Source organism: Sapajus apella, unplaced genomic scaffold, assembly GCF_009761245.1.
Source record: "Sapajus apella isolate SASKATOON/1434 unplaced genomic scaffold, GSC_monkey_1.0 scaffold138, whole genome shotgun sequence".
NCBI classification, from domain to species: Eukaryota; Metazoa; Chordata; class Mammalia; order Primates; family Cebidae; genus Sapajus; species Sapajus apella.
Window position 1 is genome coordinate 401,607 of NW_022437078.1, and position 19,375 is coordinate 420,981.

At 46.4% G+C, this 19,375-nt stretch overlaps 1 protein-coding gene across 2 annotated transcripts in view; it reads left to right on the top strand.

Annotated features, from left to right (window-relative positions):
• Nucleotides 1-16,858, top strand: part of GALNT10 (polypeptide N-acetylgalactosaminyltransferase 10) — a 222,595-nt gene extending 205,737 nt beyond the window's left edge. Inside the window, exons 9-12 of one of the 2 annotated variants that reach the window (XM_032263772.1) lie at nucleotides 5,251-5,472; nucleotides 8,586-8,702; nucleotides 11,751-11,900; nucleotides 12,776-16,858. In XM_032263772.1, the coding sequence (XP_032119663.1) occupies nucleotides 5,251-5,472; nucleotides 8,586-8,702; nucleotides 11,751-11,900; nucleotides 12,776-12,934 (648 nt within the window). In that variant the 3' untranslated portion in view covers nucleotides 12,935-16,858. The remainder of the gene's footprint in view (nucleotides 1-5,250; nucleotides 5,473-8,585; nucleotides 8,703-11,750; nucleotides 11,901-12,775) is intronic. The other variant, XM_032263773.1, reaches the window with a different exon arrangement.
• Nucleotides 16,859-19,375: the final 2,517 nt, after the last annotated feature.

Below are 19,375 nucleotides of genomic sequence, written 5' to 3' on the forward strand. Positions count from 1 at the left end.
CAGGAGGCTGAGATGGGAAGATCGCTTGGGTCAGGGGGGTCGAGGCTGCAGTGAGCTGTGTGTGCCACTGCACCCCAGCCTGGGTGACAAAAGGAGACCATGTCTCCAAAAAAGTTTTTTGCTTTTGTTTTTTAAAGGCCCACCGGATAAAGAGATACTACCGCCTCCTGCTTATTACAGAACTATTATTATAGATGAATTCAGTGGATAATAGCCAACTGTAGTCACGCTTATAAAAATTCCCTTTGAGCCAGGCATGCAAAGCATTTTACTTATCTCGCTTCATTCCCACTTGTTTTTAACCCCATTTTATGGATGGGGAACATGAAACGTGGTGTTGGCAATAGAAATGTTAAGTAACTAGAGCCAGAATTCGTGTCTGACAGGTGCCTGGCACATAGCAATTGTTCCTTAAACAGTGACTGCTGTGATTAGTGTCAGCGTCAATATTAACAATAAAGACTGGAAGGTGTATTTAAAAGTCTTATCTAAAATCAGTGTTTAGGCATTTTAGCGTGTTTCTCTTTTAGCTGCCTGTACTGAAGCAGCATCCTGTTTTTGGCTTTAAACCACTTAACAATCTGAGTGGTGCCCGTGGCTTCTTCCCCAGGGATCCTGTGATCCATTAGGTCTGATTATGTGTAGGTTTGCAGAACCACAGAGATGCCTGATTCAGGTGTGGCATTTTATTATGGTGACTAACAACCCTCAGTTAGTTGCAGATCACATTTAAAATACTTGCTCAGTGGGCCAGGCGTGGTGGCTCATGCCTGTAATTCCAGCACTTTGGGAGACCAAGGCAGGCAGATCACCTGAGGTCAAGAGTTCAAGACCAGCCTGGCCAACATGGTGAAACCCCATCTCTACTAAAAATGCAAAAATTAGCCAGGCCTGGTGGTGCATGCCTTTAATCCCAGCTACTAGGGAGGCTGAGGCAAGAGAATCACTTGAACCTGGGAGGTGGAGGTTGCAGTGAGTCAGGACTATGCCACTGTACTCCAGCCTGAGTGACAGGGCAAGACTGTGTCTCTAATATATTTACATATATATATATATGCTCAGTGTTTTAACAACAACATCCTAAGCCCTCTGGAGCATGTCTCCTAGTTGATCATCTTGATACATTTAAGAGTTGTCCCAATAGCTCTGAGGGAGCCAGGCAGAGAAACTGAGACTGTATGAACTCTGGAAGGTCAAACAGCCAGACAGATGTAACTGGGTGTTCCAGGTTCTTGGCATCCCCTGCCCCAGGAATGGGGAAGAGGCCCTGGAGGTGTGGTGGGCTCATTTAAGTAAATATTGGACTCAGTTTTGCAGAAAAGTGATTTATTAGGCAGAGAGAGAGAGAGAGAAAGAGGAGTAGGGAGAGAGAGAGAGAGGGAGAGAGAGAGGGAATGCCCACACTGTCATGGGAGGGGATCCAGAGATGGAGTCCACACAGGTGAGGGGCAGGGGGTCTTTTAATCTGGGAGTTACTCCTGCCCCATGCAAGTTCTTGTCCCATGAGAGGAGTTCCTTCAAACTTCCACTGGAGTGATTTATCTTTGACGTTGACATTGGATTGGCTGCCCGGCCCATAGCTTTTCCTCCCATAGCTTTTCCCGGGCTTTCTAAACAAAGGAAGCTCACCTGGGCAGTCTACCTTTTCCATGTGAGTGAAAGTTACACAAAGAACTCTAGGCTCCCGGATGGAGACGTGAAAGAAGGCAGGTCAGGCATGTCACTGGGAAGTTCTTGCCTTTGAAACCATGCCCCTGTGAACCAGGGAAGAGAAGTTAATACATAGTCTCACAGCCTTGAGGTAGCAGCGGTTTAGGAAGGATGAGCTGTCCACCAGCTTGCCTGCCTTAGGAACAAGTAGCCAGTCTTACATTGTTTACTAAACTTGCTGAAATCTTTCTTATCTCTGCCTCTGGAAAAAGGGAAAGCAGTAACAGAAACTACTCAAACTTGGTGAAACAAAAATGGAGACTGAACTCCAAGGACCCAGGCAAATCTCTATAATCCAAGCAGAAGACGGACAGTTGGGCCTCACATGGGACTGGGACTCAGAAGTAGGGAGGTGTTGAGAGTAGGGGTTTGAGGAGCCCCAAGCCCACTAAAATTCCAAGGCCCTTTTTATGTCTCTGACAAGGGGAGATATGAGAGAAATATGTGTAAAGTCACTTCTTTTGGTGCAAACAGTGAACTGTAGCAAAAAAAAAAAAAAAAAAGTGCAAAATCTGGGAGAAAGAGCTTATCAAGCTATGTCTGGAAAATACAATTATGCAATATTAATTAAAATAGTAATTAGAATTAAAATACGATGTTATTCAATCCTTTAAGAATAACACTGTAAATTGCAGTATCATTCTTTTTTTTTTTTTTTTTTGAGACTTTGTTTCTTTCTTGTTACCCAGGCTGGAGTGCAATGGCGCGATCTCGGCTCACCGCAACCTCCGCCTCCTGGGTTCAGGCAATTCTCCTGCCTCAGCCTCCTGAGTCGCTGGGATTACAGGCACACGCCACCATGCCCAGCTAATGTTTTGTATTTTTAGTAGAGACGAGGTTTCACCATGTTGACCAGGATGGTCTTGATCTCTTGACCTCGTGATCCACCCGCCTCGGCCTCCCACAGTGCTGGGATTACAGGCTTGAGCCACCGCGCCCGGCTGCAGTATCATTCTTAACCAGTCTGGCCATGGCCAGAGTGGCCGGACTTGTTTTCAGCTGGAGTGAAACTACAGCAGTTCCTCGTTGCCTCTGTGACTGAGCAGGTTAGACTGAGCCAAAAGACCCTGGTGGACATGAAAAAGCAGAGGAAATACTGTGTTTTAAAGTGTTTCTCTAGCACATTTTAAATTAAACAGTCTTTGCTATGCAGGGGCCTGGTGGGGATAAACACTGTTCCTGAACTGTTTTCTAACCCACTGTGGACCCTTCAGCATCAGGAAGAACTAGGTAGCAACAAGGAAATTCAGCTGTTTCCTGGTCCCCAACTCAGAGCCAGCAAAATGGAGGAGCGGGAGAATTTTGTCTCCAGTGCAGGGGCCTCCCTGGCTTCCTTCCCTCATGCTGGCTTCCTTCCCCATTACTCAAGAGTCAGCAGTCTGTTTTTGTATGGCCTGTGAGCTAAGAATGGTTTTTACATTTTTAAATCATTAGAGGGAAAGGGAATCAAAAGAAGAAGATTTTGTGATATATAAAAATCAAATTTCAGTGTCCATAAGTTTTATTGGAACGCAGCCACGCCATTTATATGGTGTCTGTGGCTGCTTTATAACTACATCAGCGGTGATACCATATGCAAAGAGTAAGTATTTACTATCCGGCTCTTTATAGAAGACATTTAAACATTTGGGACCCCTGCCTGACCTTCTGCTCCTGGAGCTGTCCTTCACACTGAGGTGCAAATGACTGATAACAGCTTAAAGTGCTAACTTCTCTTTACCTTTCAGAGGCAATTTTGGATTGCAATAGGGAGAAAACTTATGAAGGAGGTAAAGCCTGAAGAGTTAAAAGGGGGATGTGGGGGAACCCCAGGGGTTGAAGAAACGTGTTTTGGAGCAGAGAATTTCCCCTAAACCCTGAAGTTTTGCTCTCAGATACGTCACATACCAGAAGTTCTCACTGGGTGGTGTCTGCACTGCAGATGGAATAAGGAATTTTCATCACACACATGAATATTGCCTCTTCCTCTGTCCCCAAGTTTACCCATTAACAGTTTCTTCACCTGCTGCCTCTGCTTGCCAATCATGTGGATGTCATTTTTTAAAATTGATTATCTTTATGCTTCATGATGAAAGTAGCAGAAACCTTTGCACTTCAAAGGATTATTAGACGTCGAGCGCGGTGGCTCACGCCTGTAATCCCAGCACTTTGGGAGGCTGCGGCAGGTGGATCACTTGGGGTCAGGAGTTCAAGACCAGCCTGGACAAGATGGTTAAACCCCATCTCTACTTAAAAAAAAAAAAAATACAAAAATTAGCTGGGTGCAGTGGCAGGCACCTGTAATCCCAGCTACTTGGGAACCTGAGGCATGAGAATCGCTAGAACCTGGGAGGCGGAGGTTGCAGTGAACCGAGATCAGGCTCTGCACTATAGCCTGGGCAAGAGCAAGACTCCGTCTCAAAAAAAAAAAAAAAGGGATTATTAGAAATTCCAGCTGCTGATGGAATTACACCTTTTGGTTTCAAATTATAATTTGCTTTTCTCACATAACTTGGTCAAAACTCTTAGTTGAAAATGACAAAAACCAAATCAAATTGGCTTAGCAAAGAGAAAATATACAGGCTCCTGTAACTGGAAAGTCCGAGGTAGCTCTGGCTTTAGACATGGCTGGACTCTGGTAATAATCCAGAATTAGCATGAGGAATAAGTGTAAAGTCATTTCCTTTGGTGCAAACAGTGAACTATAGCAAAAAAAGTTCAAAATCTTGGAGAAACAGCTTATCAAGCTATGTCTGGAAAATACAATTATGCAATAGTAATTACAATTAGAACTAAAATACGACGTTATTCAATCCTTTAAGAATAACACTGGTAAATTTCAGTATCATTCTTAACCAGTCTGGCCATGGTCAGAGTGGCCGGACTTGCTTTCAGCTGGAGTGAAACTACAGCCGTTCCTCATTGCCTCTGTGACTGAGCAGGTTAGACAGTGAGCCAAAAGAATGCATTCCTGGATCCAGCCCTCCGCTCTGCTTCATTCTGGGTTGATTTCATCTTTGGACATGCTCTCCTTGTATCGAGTCCAGCAGCTCTGGCTGGCGTCCTGTCTTACCCAACAATCCAAGCAGAAACAGAGCGATTTTTCCAATAGTTCCTGCAAAAATCCCAAGGCTGATGCCTATTGGTTGTGATTGGTGGGGCTTAGGGAATGTGTCTGCTATTTGAGCAGTCCCTGCACTGGGGCACCTGTATTCACATTAGCCAGGCTAGGTCCATGCCTTTCCTCCTGCCGCATGAGCTGACAGGGAGACAGAGTGCCTGCCCAGAGGAAATCAGTGGGGGCTATTGCTAGAAGAAAAGGGGATGGAAGATGGGTAGGCAAAACAATAGCAGCCTATTGGCCAACTGTAAGCTGTGAAGCCCTTAAAACATGCATTCAGGTAACTAGAAATACAGAAAGCCTAAACACATGGTGGGGCGGGGATATTTGATGCAACAGAAAAGAAGGGTTGACCTCGACCTGCCAGCACGCTTTTCACTTCACTGCCTGGCTTTGGCTTCTCGGAGAGACTGACCCCTTTACTGCCTCTTGCCCCACAGAACCTTAAGCGGGTGGCAGAAGTGTGGATGGACGAGTATGCAGAGTACATTTACCAGCGCCGGCCTGAATACCGCCACCTCTCCGCTGGGGACGTCGCCGCCCAGAAAAAGCTCCGTAGCTCCCTTAACTGCAAGAGTTTCAAGTGGTTTATGACAAAGATAGCCTGGGACCTGCCCAAGTTCTACCCACCCGTGGAGCCCCCGGCTGCAGCTTGGGGGGAGGTGAGTCTGGAGGGCAGGGCTGGCTCCATAATTTACTCGGCGTGCAAAAATGCAAATGCAGACCCCATGTTCAAAAGGCAGAAAACAAGCGCAGGGAGGAAAGGCATGAATATAAAACGGTTTCCTTTCTTTCCTGGTCTCTCTCTCGCCTTGTCATGGTGTATTTTTACTTACTGGTTAGTGTTCTCAGTATAGAAAAATTAAAACTTTAAATTATTAGCATGAATCTTACCTTTCAGCTTTGCATTATACAGTTTAAAATGCAAATTAACAGCATGTAACTCATGTTCAGAATGGGTGAAGTGACTTGATCTGTATTTCCCACCTGCTACATGCATATTTCTCACCAGAACAGTCTAAACATGGCACAAAACTAACTCAGCTGTTTTTACTTCACTTCTTGATAATGTACATATTTTTCCAACACTCTCTACCTTCCATTGACTGATGAGTAAGGAAGGGCTTGAAAGCAAAGGAACTAAGGGGCCAGGCACGGTGGCTCATGCCTGTAATCCCAGCACTTTGGGAGGCTGAGGCAGGAGGATGACTTGAGCTCAGGAGTTTGAAAACAGCCTGGGAAACATAGGAAGACCTTGTCTCTACAAAAAAGAAATTAGCCAGGCATGGTGGTAAGTGCCTGTAGTTGCAGCAACTTGGGAGGCTGAGGCAGAACTGCTCAAGCCCAGGAGGTCAAGGTTCTAGTGAGCTGTGATCGTGCCACTGCACTCCAACCTGGTGACAGAGCAAGACCCTGCCTCAAAAAAGAAAAGGAACTAAGGGTTGCCCTGTCTTTGTCTTTCCTGCAAAAGTTCTTGGCTAACACGGGGCAGTAGAGCAAGTAAAAAAGGACAGGATAGGACTTGTTGGTTGTTCCTGCTTCTTAGGATGCCATTGCCCTTCTTAGTGCACCCAGAGCAAGTTCTGGTTTTAAAGGGAAAGCCTGGCCTCTGGGACCAGCACCCCACTTAGTGTCTTCACACATGCTGCATGCAGACAGGGCAGAGAGGAACAGCATGCTTCTCTGTTCATGCACACACTCCACTGTCCCGTCAGATTTCACTTACAAAGGACAGATCAAAGATAAAATTATTCAGAATTTCAAGAAAGCAGCAACAGAGGTCTAAACCAAGCCAGGCCCTCCTAGGCATGGGGCCCTGTGCAACAGCACATGGTGCAGCCCGTGAAGCACCTGCTGGCCGAGGCAGACCAGTCTCCGCCGGCAGACGAGCATGCCATCATGGGATCCTGGGTCTCCGAGCTTAGAGGGCCTACCCATTCACAGATGGAGATGTTGGAGCTTGGAAAAGGGAAGCATAAGAGTTGGGGCACTTTCAGAGGACCAATTTTTTAAAAATGGGGTGAATATATTGTGTATTGACTCACATAGGAGCCTGGGGTAGCTATGTCTCAAGACAACCTGGATCCGGGGGTTCAAATGATGTCAGTCTCTTTCTCCTGCTGAACTTAGCTTCCTTTTATGTTGGCCTCATGCTGAAGGTATCAAAATGGCTTCCAGAAGCTTCAGGCTGACCAATCCCCCTGCTTGGCCAACCGAGCATAAAGTAAACACCTCTTCCCAAGTATAATCAGTAAAGGTACAGGAATCAAGTCTTATTCTTGGATCCTGTACCAATCACTGGGGCCATCAGGGAAGAGGGAAAGCAGGGTAGGCTGGACGCTCTGGCTGGCCACAGGGTGGGTGAGGAACGGAAAGTCGGGGTGGTGTTACCAGAGGAAGGGGAGAGGCATGGTGGGCTGGCAGGAACACCAGGTATGATTTGCTCAAATTCGTACAGCAAATCACAGAGCCCTTGCCTGGTTCAGCTGCCTGGCTCGCCTACCCCAACATACCTCCAGTTTCCAGGAACACTGCTGTGTGGACTTCCCTCATGAGGCTCTCTGGCTCTTTACCAGCTTGTTGGCTTTCTCACGTGTTTTAGTTCAAGTCCTCCAAGAAGCAGATGCCACAGTGGGATTAGACGCACAAAAGATTTATGGGTCAAACACTTGAGAGAGAAAATGAAGATGCCTGGGGAGACTAGGAGAGCCATGAGACCAGGACACGGGTCTGACTTCTGCAAAGGGGCGAGGGAAGGAAGGAGGGCCAGGGTAGGAAGAGTTCCAGACTGCAGTAAAGCTGTAAGGAAGCTTTGACCAAGTTAATGAAGAGTCCCCAAGCCGGATCACCAGCCAGAATATTTCAGCTTCTCACAAGGGTAGGTCTGCCTCACTCATTGGCTGGGATCCATCCATGGGTGGACACAATGGTAGATTCAGAATACAGGATCTGGTGCAATAAGACTCCCTGCAACAGGAAATTGAGTGGTGCATTTTCATAACCACCACAGCCCCCTACCCCTCAGACAAAGTAGGATTGATATCTATAAGGTAGGAACTATAGGTGACACCACACACCTAGCACAATGGCCTGCCCACAGTAAGTGCCCAATCAGTATTTGCTGGCCAAGCAAACGAGCAGCCAAGGGCTTCAGACTCCTAGCCCAGCGCTCTTCCCACCACACCCGTCTTTGTGGTTGAAGGGTAAGAGGCCACTATTGTTCTTTGGATCTCAGTAGGGGGTGAGGGGGCCTCCTGCCACCTCTTGCCATTCACCTGCTCTAAGGGACAGAGAGCCCATGACATACAGCAAAGGTTTCATGTCCTTTTCTAGGGGCTTTCAAGGTATGGTCCCTGGACCACCTGCACCTGCATCACCTGGAATGGGGGTAAAATTTGGTTCAACTTTAGGCCAAAAAGCAGAGCCCTTGGTTAAAATACAAATTCAATTAAAATTTGGCCAGGACTCCCTGGCTCCACTCCCTGAGAAGTTGAACCAACAGGTTCAACTCCTCACCTCCTGTCCCCCACCACCAAGCCGGGACTCTGCATGCTCTAAACACAGCAGTCCTTAGGATTACGCTCTGTGGATTGAGTCTTCCTTTATGGAGAGGCTCAAGGCACTTCAACAGCCCAGGGCAAGCTTTATGAAGACGATTTGGAGCTTAATCCAGCTAATGTCTCCCCCTCGGTTTCCCCTTTCACCTGGCAGAAACCTGGAGGGCACCTTAAGCCACCTTAGTCAGTGGTCCAGTCCTTCCCTCTTTCTCTTTCAGATCCGAAATGTGGGCACAGGGCTGTGCGCAGACACAAAGCATGGGGCCTTGGGCTCCCCACTGAGGCTAGAGGGCTGCGTCCGGGGTCGCGGGGAGGCCGCCTGGAACAACATGCAGGTAGGAGCCGCCCCTCAGGGTCCAGCAGCCAGGTTCTCTGAAACATCTGCAGCCTGGGGTGCTCACATGGCCAGCTGGGAGGGAGAAGCATGGGTCAGTGACAAGTGACAAGAGTCAGCCCCGGGATGCGTTTCAAGATCTTCCTGAACACCATGGAAAGGGGATTCCTTCACAATGCAGTAAAATCATCAGTCTAGACCATTTTGGTTACAAATGATGGACGTTCAGCCTAATGGCCTTCAACAAAAAGAGGGTTATTGGCTCATGTCACTGAAAAGCCTTATGTTGCTGGATCTCTCAAGAGACTGCTTCCCTCTCTGCATGCCTCATTCTCAACCTGGCTCTTCCTGCATAATAGCAGATGTGGCCATCAGCAGCCCCATGGATAGGCATGCTCCTTCCAAGAGTTCTGGAAAAGCCCTGGCTCCCACGAATTGTGTCCCTGAGCTGATTATACAAGAGGTGATGAACTCCTCATATTGATGGGGACAGAGCCATCACTGTTGGGGAGTGATGGGTATGTTCATTACCTTGACTCCTGGAGCCTGGGGGCATGGTCAGCCTCACTGTAGGATGGGTGGGATGCAGAAGGTGAGCCAGCCTGCAGGAAGAGCCACTGCTCAGACAAGCAGGCTCATGCCTGCAATCCCAACACTGTGGGAAGCTTAGGTGGAGGATTGCTTGAAGCCAGGTGTTCAAGGTTACAGTGACTGTGCCATGCACTCCAGCCTGGGTGGAGTGACCTTGGGTTAAACAATTATTTTTTAGATACGACAAAAAAAAACGTAATCCACAAAAGAAAAAAAATTGACAAATTGGACTAATTCAAAATGAATAAAAAGCAAACCAGGCCGGGTGCAGTGGCTCACACCTGTAATCCCAGCACTTTGGGAGGCTGAGGCGAGCGGATCACGAGGTCAAGAGATCAAGACCATCCTGGCCAACATGGTGAAACCCTGTCTCTACTAAAAATACAAAAATTAGCTGGGTGTGGTGGCACATGCCTATAGTCTCAGCTACTCGGGAGGCTGAGGCAGGAGAATTGCCTGAACCCAAGAGGCAGAGGTTGCAGTCACTGAGATCGCACTACTGCACTCCAGCCTGGTGACAGAGCAAGACTCCGTCTCAAAAAAAAAAAGCAAGCCGCAGATGGGATGAAAATGTTTGTAAAGCATATATCTAATAAAGGACTTGTATCTAGAATATATAAATAAAAGGGCTTGTATCCACTCAAACTCTCAAAACTCAATAATGTTTTTAAAGTAGACACTTTACCAAAAATAAGTATATGAATGGCAAATAGACATATTAAAATGCTTAATTTCATTAGTTAATAGAGAAATGGAAATTGCAATTACCAGGAAATACCAGCACACACCTATTAAGAGGACTGACCATACTAAGGATTGGCAAAGAGGTAGATGAACTGGACCTGTATGCTGCTCATGGGAGTGAAAATGGCACAGCCACTTTGGGAAACAGTGTGGCAGTTTCTTAGAAAGTTGACCAGTCATTCCACTCCTACATATTTATCCAAGAGAAAGAAAACATATGTCCATACAAAGACTTGTACACAAACGTTCATGGCAGCTTTATTTGTAATAACCAAAAACTGGAAACCACCAAGATGTCCCATAGCAAGGAACTGGAATGCAAACTCAGCAATAACAAGCAATGAATTATTGATAAATGCTGTTAGGACATAGACGATTCTCAATAAAATTACGTTGCGTGAAAGAAATGAGAAACGAGAATATATACTGTATGATTCCTTTATAGAAAATTCTAGAAATTGCAAACTAATCACTAGAAACAGAAAGCAGATCAGTGGCTGCCTAAGGATGTGGGGGTTGGTGGGGACAGCAGGAACAGATTACAAGAGAGCATGAGGACACTTTTGGGGAGTGATGGGTATGTTCATTACCTTAATTATGATGATGGTTTCTCAGATGTAAATGTATGTCAAGATGTATCAAATTGTACACTTTAAATGTGTGCAGTTTATTGTATGCCAGTTATTATTCCATAAAGCTACTGAAAAGAAACAAAAAAGTTTATCAACCAAATGGATCATGACTCAAACAGACGAACTCTGAAAAGAAATTGGTTAAGAATCCTGAGCAGACTCGGTGGCTCACGCCTGTAATCCCAGCACTTTGGGAGGCCTAGGTCGGTAGATCACCTGAGGTCAGGAGTTCAAGAAGAGCCTGACCAACATGGTGAAACCCCTTCTCTACTACAAATACAAAATTAGCCAGGTGTAGTGGCATGCGCCTCTAGTCCCAACTACTTGGGAGGCTGAGGCGGGATAATTGGTTGAACCCAGGAGGTGGAGGTTGCAGTAAGCCAAGATTGCACCATTGCAGTCTAGCATGGGCAACAAGAGTGAAACTCCATCTCAAAAAAAAAATAATAATCCCAAGAACACTTGAACTGTGGATATTTGGTGACATTTTGGACTTTGTAGTAACTACTTTTAGATGTTATAATGGCACTTACTGAAGTGCTTATACCTGACATGATATGATATCTGAGATTTGCTTCAAAATAATGTGAGGGTAGGGACAGTGGTGGAAGTAAAGCTGCAACAACATTGGCCTTGAGTTGGTAACTTTGCTCTTTTACTCTGTACCCCAGGCTGGAGTGCAGTGGCGCGATGTCAGCTCACTGCAACCTCTACCTCCCAAGCTCAAATGATTCTCATGCCTAAGCCTCCCGAGTAGCTGGGATTACAGGCATATGCCACCATACCTGGCTAATTTTTGTATTTTTAGTAGAGATGGGGTTTCACTATGTTAGCCAGGCTGGTCTCAAGCTCCTGGCCTCAAAGTGATCCACCCGCCTTGGCCTCCCAAACTGCTGGGATTACAGGTATGAGCCACCACGCCGGGCCAAGTTGGTAACTTTTAAAGCTAGGTGGTCAGAATGGGAGGCACAGTTAATATATTATTTTTTAGACCTCTGAGTTTAAAATGTTCCATAATTTTACAAAATGGAGAAAAAAAGTCCTTGGCTTTGCTGTCCCTATTTTAATGCCCCTGTGCACAGGTATTCACCTTCACCTGGAGAGAGGACATCCGGCCTGGAGACCCCCAGCACACCAAGAAGTTCTGCTTTGATGCCATCTCCCATACCAGCCCTGTCACGCTCTATGACTGCCACAGCATGAAGGGCAACCAGCTGTGGAAATACCGCAAAGTAAGATGGGATGGGGGGAGCAGGGCACCGGTTTGATTTTTTTTTTAAGGAGATATATTGCCTCACCCCTTCTTTCAACAGAGCCTATCCACTTATTCATTTGTGCCACAAACCTACCATGCCAGATTTTACAGTCATTCAAGAGCAATCAGAAATCTAGACTTCTCTGTGAAATCCCCAAATCTAGGCAACTGAGTCCATTTAAAAAGAAAAGCATGACCAGGCACAATGGCTCATGCCTGTAATCCCAGCACTTTGGGAAGCCAAGGTGGGTGGATCACCTGAGGTCAGGAGTTTGAGACTAGCCTGGCCAACATGGTGAAACCTTGTCTCTACCAAAAATACAAAAGTTAGCCGGGTATGGTGGCTCATGCCTGTAATCCCAACTACTGGGGAGGTTGAGGCAAGAGAATTGCTTGAACCCAGGAGGCGGAGGTTGCAGTGAGCCAAGATTGCACCATTGCACTCCAGCCTGGGTGACAGAACAAGAACTTGTCTCTAAAAAAAAAAAAAAAAAAAAAAACAGAAAAGAAAAGAAAAATGAAAGTGTGCACATTGCAAACACACACACACATGCGCACACACATCATAAGGACCAGTGAGGTCTGACGGGACGTGGGCAGTGTCTAGGTCCCAGGTCTGGAAGCAGCATGTATCACTTCTGGCCACATCCCAGCAGGCAGAACCCAGTCCCATGGCAATAGCAGCTGCAAGGGAGGCTGGGCAGCATCTGGCTGTGTGCTCAGGAGGAAAATCAACAGGTGTATGGACAGCCAATCAGTCACTTCCTCACTTTCTCCTTGCTCGTGTTGTTGCTGTGGTTTGACTAGTCGTGTCTCCAGTGCTGTCTGGCTTATTACCTCCATGTTTTGTAGGACAAGACCCTGTACCACCCTGTCAGTGGCAGCTGCATGGACTGCAGTGAAAGTGACCACAGGATCTTCATGAACACCTGCAACCCATCCTCTCTCACCCAGCAGTGGCTGTTTGAACACACCAACTCAACAGTCTTGGAAAAATTCAATAGGAACTGAGCCCTCATGTCCCCTTGGCAGGCCCCACAGGGTCTGGCATTCACTGCAGCCATCCTTTTAAGGGAAGCAGGGCCTCTGTGCGCACTGGGTGTAAAAGGTGCTGGCCAAATGGTTCAGGGTGAAGAGGACTCTTGAATCAGGGGCTGGGGTCTGCCTGGTCCTTGAGCCCCTGAGCTGGGGGGTAGGGTGAAGAGCAGATCCCACAAGAAGCCCCACAGGGAGCAGAGCCTGCTTTAATCCCTGCTGGCATCACAGAAAAGCAGCAGGGCCTTTTCAACTTTATCACTATGTCCCCTTGAGCATTATGTGAGAGAATACCAGGGTAGCCTAGGCCACCCAAAAATGAGTCCTGCAAGGTTGCCCAGCCCTCAGGTGGCTCTCCTACATGATGATACTTTAGAAAGAAAAGTAAAATGTCCCTGTTTGGGGCAGCTTTTAGTACTGATGCCACTCATCAGAAGGGAAAGAAGTCTTTTTGGGGCTTTTTCGTTTCTGCTCTCCTAGGGGGTACATGGCAGTTACTGCCCAGCTTCTGTTTTCTGTCACAACCCCAGGTGATTTGGTCTGGTCAAAGGCCATGCTTGGGGCCCTCAGAATGTTCAGTACCAAATGCTGGTCAAGGAGTTGGAAGAGGGACCCCCCCAGACATTTCTCTGCAGCTATGAACATGCAGGATATTTCCCCCTGCTCTCTGGGTATTTAAAATGTCCATTTTAGCAGTCTCCAGGCACAAGGACAGCCCAGCCACCAGCTTTTCAGGGCAGTGTTTCAGATGCCCTTGAGCCCATGGAAAAGGCCAAGTAGACCTCCAAACTAGAAATGCTGGCTAATTTTCCCTGATCCATGCTTCCATTTCCCCTTCTCTCTTCCCCAGGCAATTACTGGACTCAAAAGAGAAACAGAGGTGCTGCGAGGTGCTTACCTCACAGAGTCTGGAGGCCTCCAGGATCAACTGTGGGCAAAGTGCCTGCCTCTGACCTCATCATGGTTCTAGTTCTCATTTGGAACTCCAGAATTGTAAAAGAACTCTATAATTGGATTGCAAACTAGAATGCTACCTAGGATTCTGGTATTCCAGCATCCAATATGGATTTCTAGAATGCTGTGATTAAAGGAGCCAGCCAGGTGTAATACAGTCAAGGCAGCCCCCAGCCTAGAGACAATCTGTGAAATCCAAAGTTGGTGGTGTTGGGGAAGCAGGGGGACATGAGTGTCCCTCAGCTCAAAGCAGAGGCTGTGGTATGACATGGTCCTCAGTGAAGATCTGCACCCTGGGACCTCCCACCATCATCACAGCTGCAGTCTCATTTGCAGTGGAGAAATGAAACCGTTGTCCCACAGCCAGATATACACCCAGCTCCATGCCAGCCCTTCATGTTTACCTTTTGCTTTGTTAATTACATGTCAGACTCCTAGAGGGCCTCCAGACTAATAGAAAGCATTTCTGTAACCAACCTGCCACCCACTCATTCAGAAATGGAAATCACATTCCACAGTCTATGGCTTCCACCAACTAGCCCAGGAAATACTTGAAATCAGCATTCCAATTAGTGTTGGGTCTCTTGATTGTGTCATTTACCAATTAAATAACTAAGACATAAGTCTGGGAACAGAGCCACAAATCTGCCTTTGAGATGCTGGCTGATCTCAAGGCCATCAATTATTGGCGGAGGGAGGGACAAACGCTCCCAACCATCCACCAGTCAGACTGAATGTGTAGCTGGCAAAGAATTACTTCCACTTCTGGCCCAGCACAAACCCTGCTCTGGCCACCTGTCTGCAAGAGGTGACCCCTGCAGCTTTAGAAGCGGCCCTCTGTAGAAAGAAGTCAAAAGATGAGGCCCCTTCTAGAATCTAGGATAACAAGAGTGTTGGCAGTTTGAGGAGTTGAACTAAGATTCATCATCAGAGAGTAATGCAGTGTCATTAAAATAAAAACTGTGCCTTTTAAAAAGAAAAATGCAAATATACAGCAAATCCCTAAACTTGAACCATTTCCTAGTGCCTTGCTAGACAAATGTAAAGGGGTAGGGTTGTGGGGAGGGGAACATTTTTGGTGGCGTGTGCAGTTCCTACTGGATGAGTGCGTGTTTCTTAATGTCTAATTTCAAGCAGGAGATGTCGGGCCTGGAGCAAGATCTGAGACTGAGATGCCCCCAAGGGTAAGAGGTCAGATTTATTCCAGTTAGTGCAAGTCACACTCCAAACTAAAGGCTGGGCAGTGCATTTAGTTTGTGGCCTAGAAGGCCTCATCAGCCCCCAAGAGGAGGCCTTGCATTACCTCACTAGGACCTGTTTGGGGGCCATGCCTGCAGTTCACCCTCTGAACCCTCAGAGTGTTTGTCCTGTTTCTCGTCATGGGGTTAAGGTGTGCAGAGCACTAGCCAGACTTCCACATAGTCCTGCCCGAAGTGGGCGGCAGTATTCCTGGCATGACCAGGATTCCTGTGAAAGCAGGAGCAGCAGCAAGCCGTCCCAAGCCTGCCTTTGGTTCTCCTTTAGAGTCTGGGTTCACACCTGAAAAGGGATGGGCGCATCCTCTGAGCAGTCTGTCACTTGTCATTGCTGAGCCCACATCAGTAGGTCTGGGGACTTGACAAAGCATGTGGGAGGGGAAGGAAGAACAGAACTTGATTGACTCCATTTCTTGGAACAACTGATTAATTGCTAATACTAAACCACTCATTGTTATGGCTTTGTTTTTGAAAACCACCTGTCTCAAGGATTCAGATTTCCGCTCACATCCCCAGCTGATACTCAATACAACTCAACCAGGAGCCTGTAGAGATGCTGACAGCCAGGTGATGGGTGAGACTGTGGGTCCCTTTTCCTCTAAAGCCTTTACTCTGAGGATGAGGTCACAAAATAGGGTGTGACTAGAAAGTATCTTGACCATGTGGCCCACCAGCAGCTTTTCCGAAGGGGAACTCCAGGACCATTTCATAATGCAAAGAGCACTGTTGCTTTAAGTACAAAGCCTTCAGGGCCTTTGAAGGCGGCTAAACTTGCAGGCGTGTGTGTGAAAAGCCATCCCATCTTCTGCCTCCAACTGGAGCTTTCAGCTTTTCAGTCAGAACTATTGATTCTTTCCTTTAGGAAAAAACCGCTCAGGCAGAACGGGGTACATCCACAGGAGGAATCTGGTAAGAGCATGGGACCAGGAAAGAAAGAGCAGTTTCTGTTGAAGATGTAGCAAACGGATTTCCAAAGTCTACATAACATTCACTTTTCAAACTTCCCACCAGTGGAATTTCTTTTTTTCCTTAAGAAATAGGTGATGTCTTTGAAAACAGCTCCATATATCTTTCTGTGTGTCTCCATTTTCCTAGTCTCTGGAGTCTCAAAAACAGTGGCAATGCACTTTATAGTACTAACTGAGAAATCAGATTCCCTGCTTCAGCGGTATCTAGTTTGTACAGGTTGGGTGATCTTTTATAATTCCTCGGAGGCAATGCATTTTTAATGTTTTTTGATGCTTTGTAATTGTGAGAGGGGGTCAAGAAGTACAGTTCTGTTCTGGAATTCTTTATTGCTTTCAACGGATGCTCTTTGTGAAAAATCCAAGTAATATTTTAGTTCAAACTTGATCTTGAGCCAAGGCCCACTGCCACCTCTGGGGTGGGAGTTGGACCTACATAGCAAGTGACAAGTTCATCTTAACATCTGCTTCCAAAATGGCTTTGATTCAGCCATGCCAGGCAACAGAACAGGGCCACTCCTGCTCTGTTATTGGCTTGAAGACTAGGATCCCAAAGGGGTTGCAGGCAGGAATATTTGGAAATTCAGACTGGAATTCCATGCTGAAAGCTCAAGACCACCGGCCTCCCCTCCTGCCTGGAAAAGTGAGCCTTTGTGAAGGACTGACTTACCACGTACAATTGTGATTGTGAATGTTGTTGAGTAAACCTCCAGTCTTTCTCTAAAGCGGTCTCTGCCTTCTTCCTTCTCATGTGTCATTCTTCTTTCCATCATTCTTCACGTAGACCACCCACTTTGGACTCAGGCACTCTGCTGGGTACTAAAAACTAATTCCCAACAGCCATCATTCTAGAGTGGAAGGCAGACCTAAAACAGCCAAGATGATTTCAGCTGCAAATAGGGCTATGACGGATATAAAGCCATGATATTTTAGAGACTGTCAGTGTTAGCTAGAATGGTGAGAGCTGAAAGACATGGAGAAGGAGGGTGAATCAAGATGATTTCAGGGAACACAGTTCTAGGCAGAGGGAACAGCAAGTGCAACGGGCCTGAGGTAATTAGAAGTTCCTGTGTTGGAGGAGGAGAAGGAGGTGAGCTTGAAGAGTTATGTGGGGTATCCCACAGAGTGTCACACCCAGGAGTGGAGGATCTCAGGAGGGCAATGACAATATGAAATAAGTATAACTTTTTTTTTATGCTCTCCCTCTGTCACCCAGACTGAAGTACAGCAGCACTCAGTTTACTGCAGCCTTCAACTCCTGGGCTCAAGTGATTCTCCCACTTCAGCCTCCCTAGTAGCTGGTAGCACAGACATGCACCACCATGTCCAACTAATATTTTTTTTTTTTGTAGAGATGAAGTCTTGCTATGTTACCCAGATTGTTCTTGAACTCTTGGCTTCAAACAGTCCTCCTGCCTCGGCCTCCAAAAGTGCTGAGATTACCGGCATGAGCCACCACACCCAGCTGTAACTCATTTCTGATGCTCACCCATCAGGTGCACGTACTTGTTTACCAAAACATTTTGATGCTATTGGGTATTGGATGTGGTAGGAAGAGCACTTTCTGGCCCAGTTCTGCAAAAAACTCACATCTTGGGCAAATACTGCTTCCAACTAGACCTGTTTTCCACAGTAAAATGACGGGTTTTTGGATGATGCTTCCAGCTCCACCTGTGGTCCTATGATTGCATCTTGGTTGGAGGCTGCAGGTGACAATGAACAGAAGCTGGAGGTTGCCCCCCATGCTGCCACCCAGGGCCCACCAGAGGGTGCTATGGACCATGGCTTGAAGAAGGCTGAATAACAGAAACGGGAAGTTTGGCCTATTTGGCAGGTTTGAGCCCTGGAATGAGAGGATCTTCTTAAAAGGTCCTTGGTGCCTCAGAATACTGTTCCATATTCTTAATTTTGCAGATAAAACAGGCCCAGAGAAACCCCTGACCCAAGATGACATGGTAGTGACTGACACAGTAAAGAAGTCTAGGTTTTCAGTATCCCCTCTCTCATGTTATCCTCACACAATAACACCTTACAGCTTTGTCGACACGGGGAGAGATTCCTTTATTTTGTTGTTGTTGTTTGTTTGAGACAGAGTCTCACTCTGTTGCCCAGGCTGGAGTGCAGTGGTGCCATCTTGGCTCACTGCAACCTCTGCCTCCTAGGTTCAAGCGATTCTCTTGCCTCAGCCTCCCAAGCAGCTGGGATTACAGGTGTCTGCCACCACACCCAGTTAATTTTTGTATTTTTAGTAGAGACAGCGTTTCACCTTATTGGCCAGGCTGTTTTCAAACTCCTGACCTTGTGATCCACCTGCCTGGGCCTTCCAAAGTGCTGGGATTACAGGCGTGAGCCACTGTGCCTGGCTCAGATTCCATTTTTAAAGCCTTTTATACCTGTGTCCCCCTAGACTCTCAGAATAATTCCATGAAATAGATAAGAGAAAAATATTAGCTATTCATTCAGTAAAAATGTATCAAGTGCCTACTATATACCAGGCACTCTGCTAGCAATAAAAAGATTGTGCAAGGCACTTATGATCTAGTTAGAGAAATAGACATTAAACAAATGATCATTAAAATAAGTGTATCATTAGGGACTACGTAAGTTCTGCAAAGGAGAAGTGCATGTGGGATTATGTTATAAGAACTTGACTTTAGCAAGGAGGTCATGGAGCATGCTGAATCAGCTAAGATCTTGTCATGATACAGCCCACTCCTGGAGTAACAGAAGAGAGTTTAATGAAAACTATTGGACAAATATGGGTAGAATTAAGGGAAACAACAAAGGATGGTGTAGCACATAAGGACTAGCAGAAATGGGAAGCTGTTACTACTCTTAAGCCTGGAAAGGCAAGAAGCAGTGGTGTTACTAGAATGCAGAGAAGGCAGTAGCCAGGTACAGGGGCTTCCCAGTGGGATCTGCAACTGCAGGTAGTAAATTGCAGCTACTGCCAAAACCAGAGGAGGTGGGAGGAATACATACCCTGTCCTTTCTCCTTTTCTACCTTCCAGTCATCTGCTACTCACTGCCTCCCATTGGGTAAACCCAGTAATACAAATTCACATAAAGAAATGAAAAGCACTGGTCAAAATAACTATATAGGTAAATATAGAAGACAGTATAGATAAGGGATTTTTTTGTTTGTAACCCCTTTTTTCTCCTGGCTGCTTTAAAAGCAAATTGCATAAATCAATAATTATAAATCTATTGATGGTCACACAATGTATAAGGATGTAATTTAT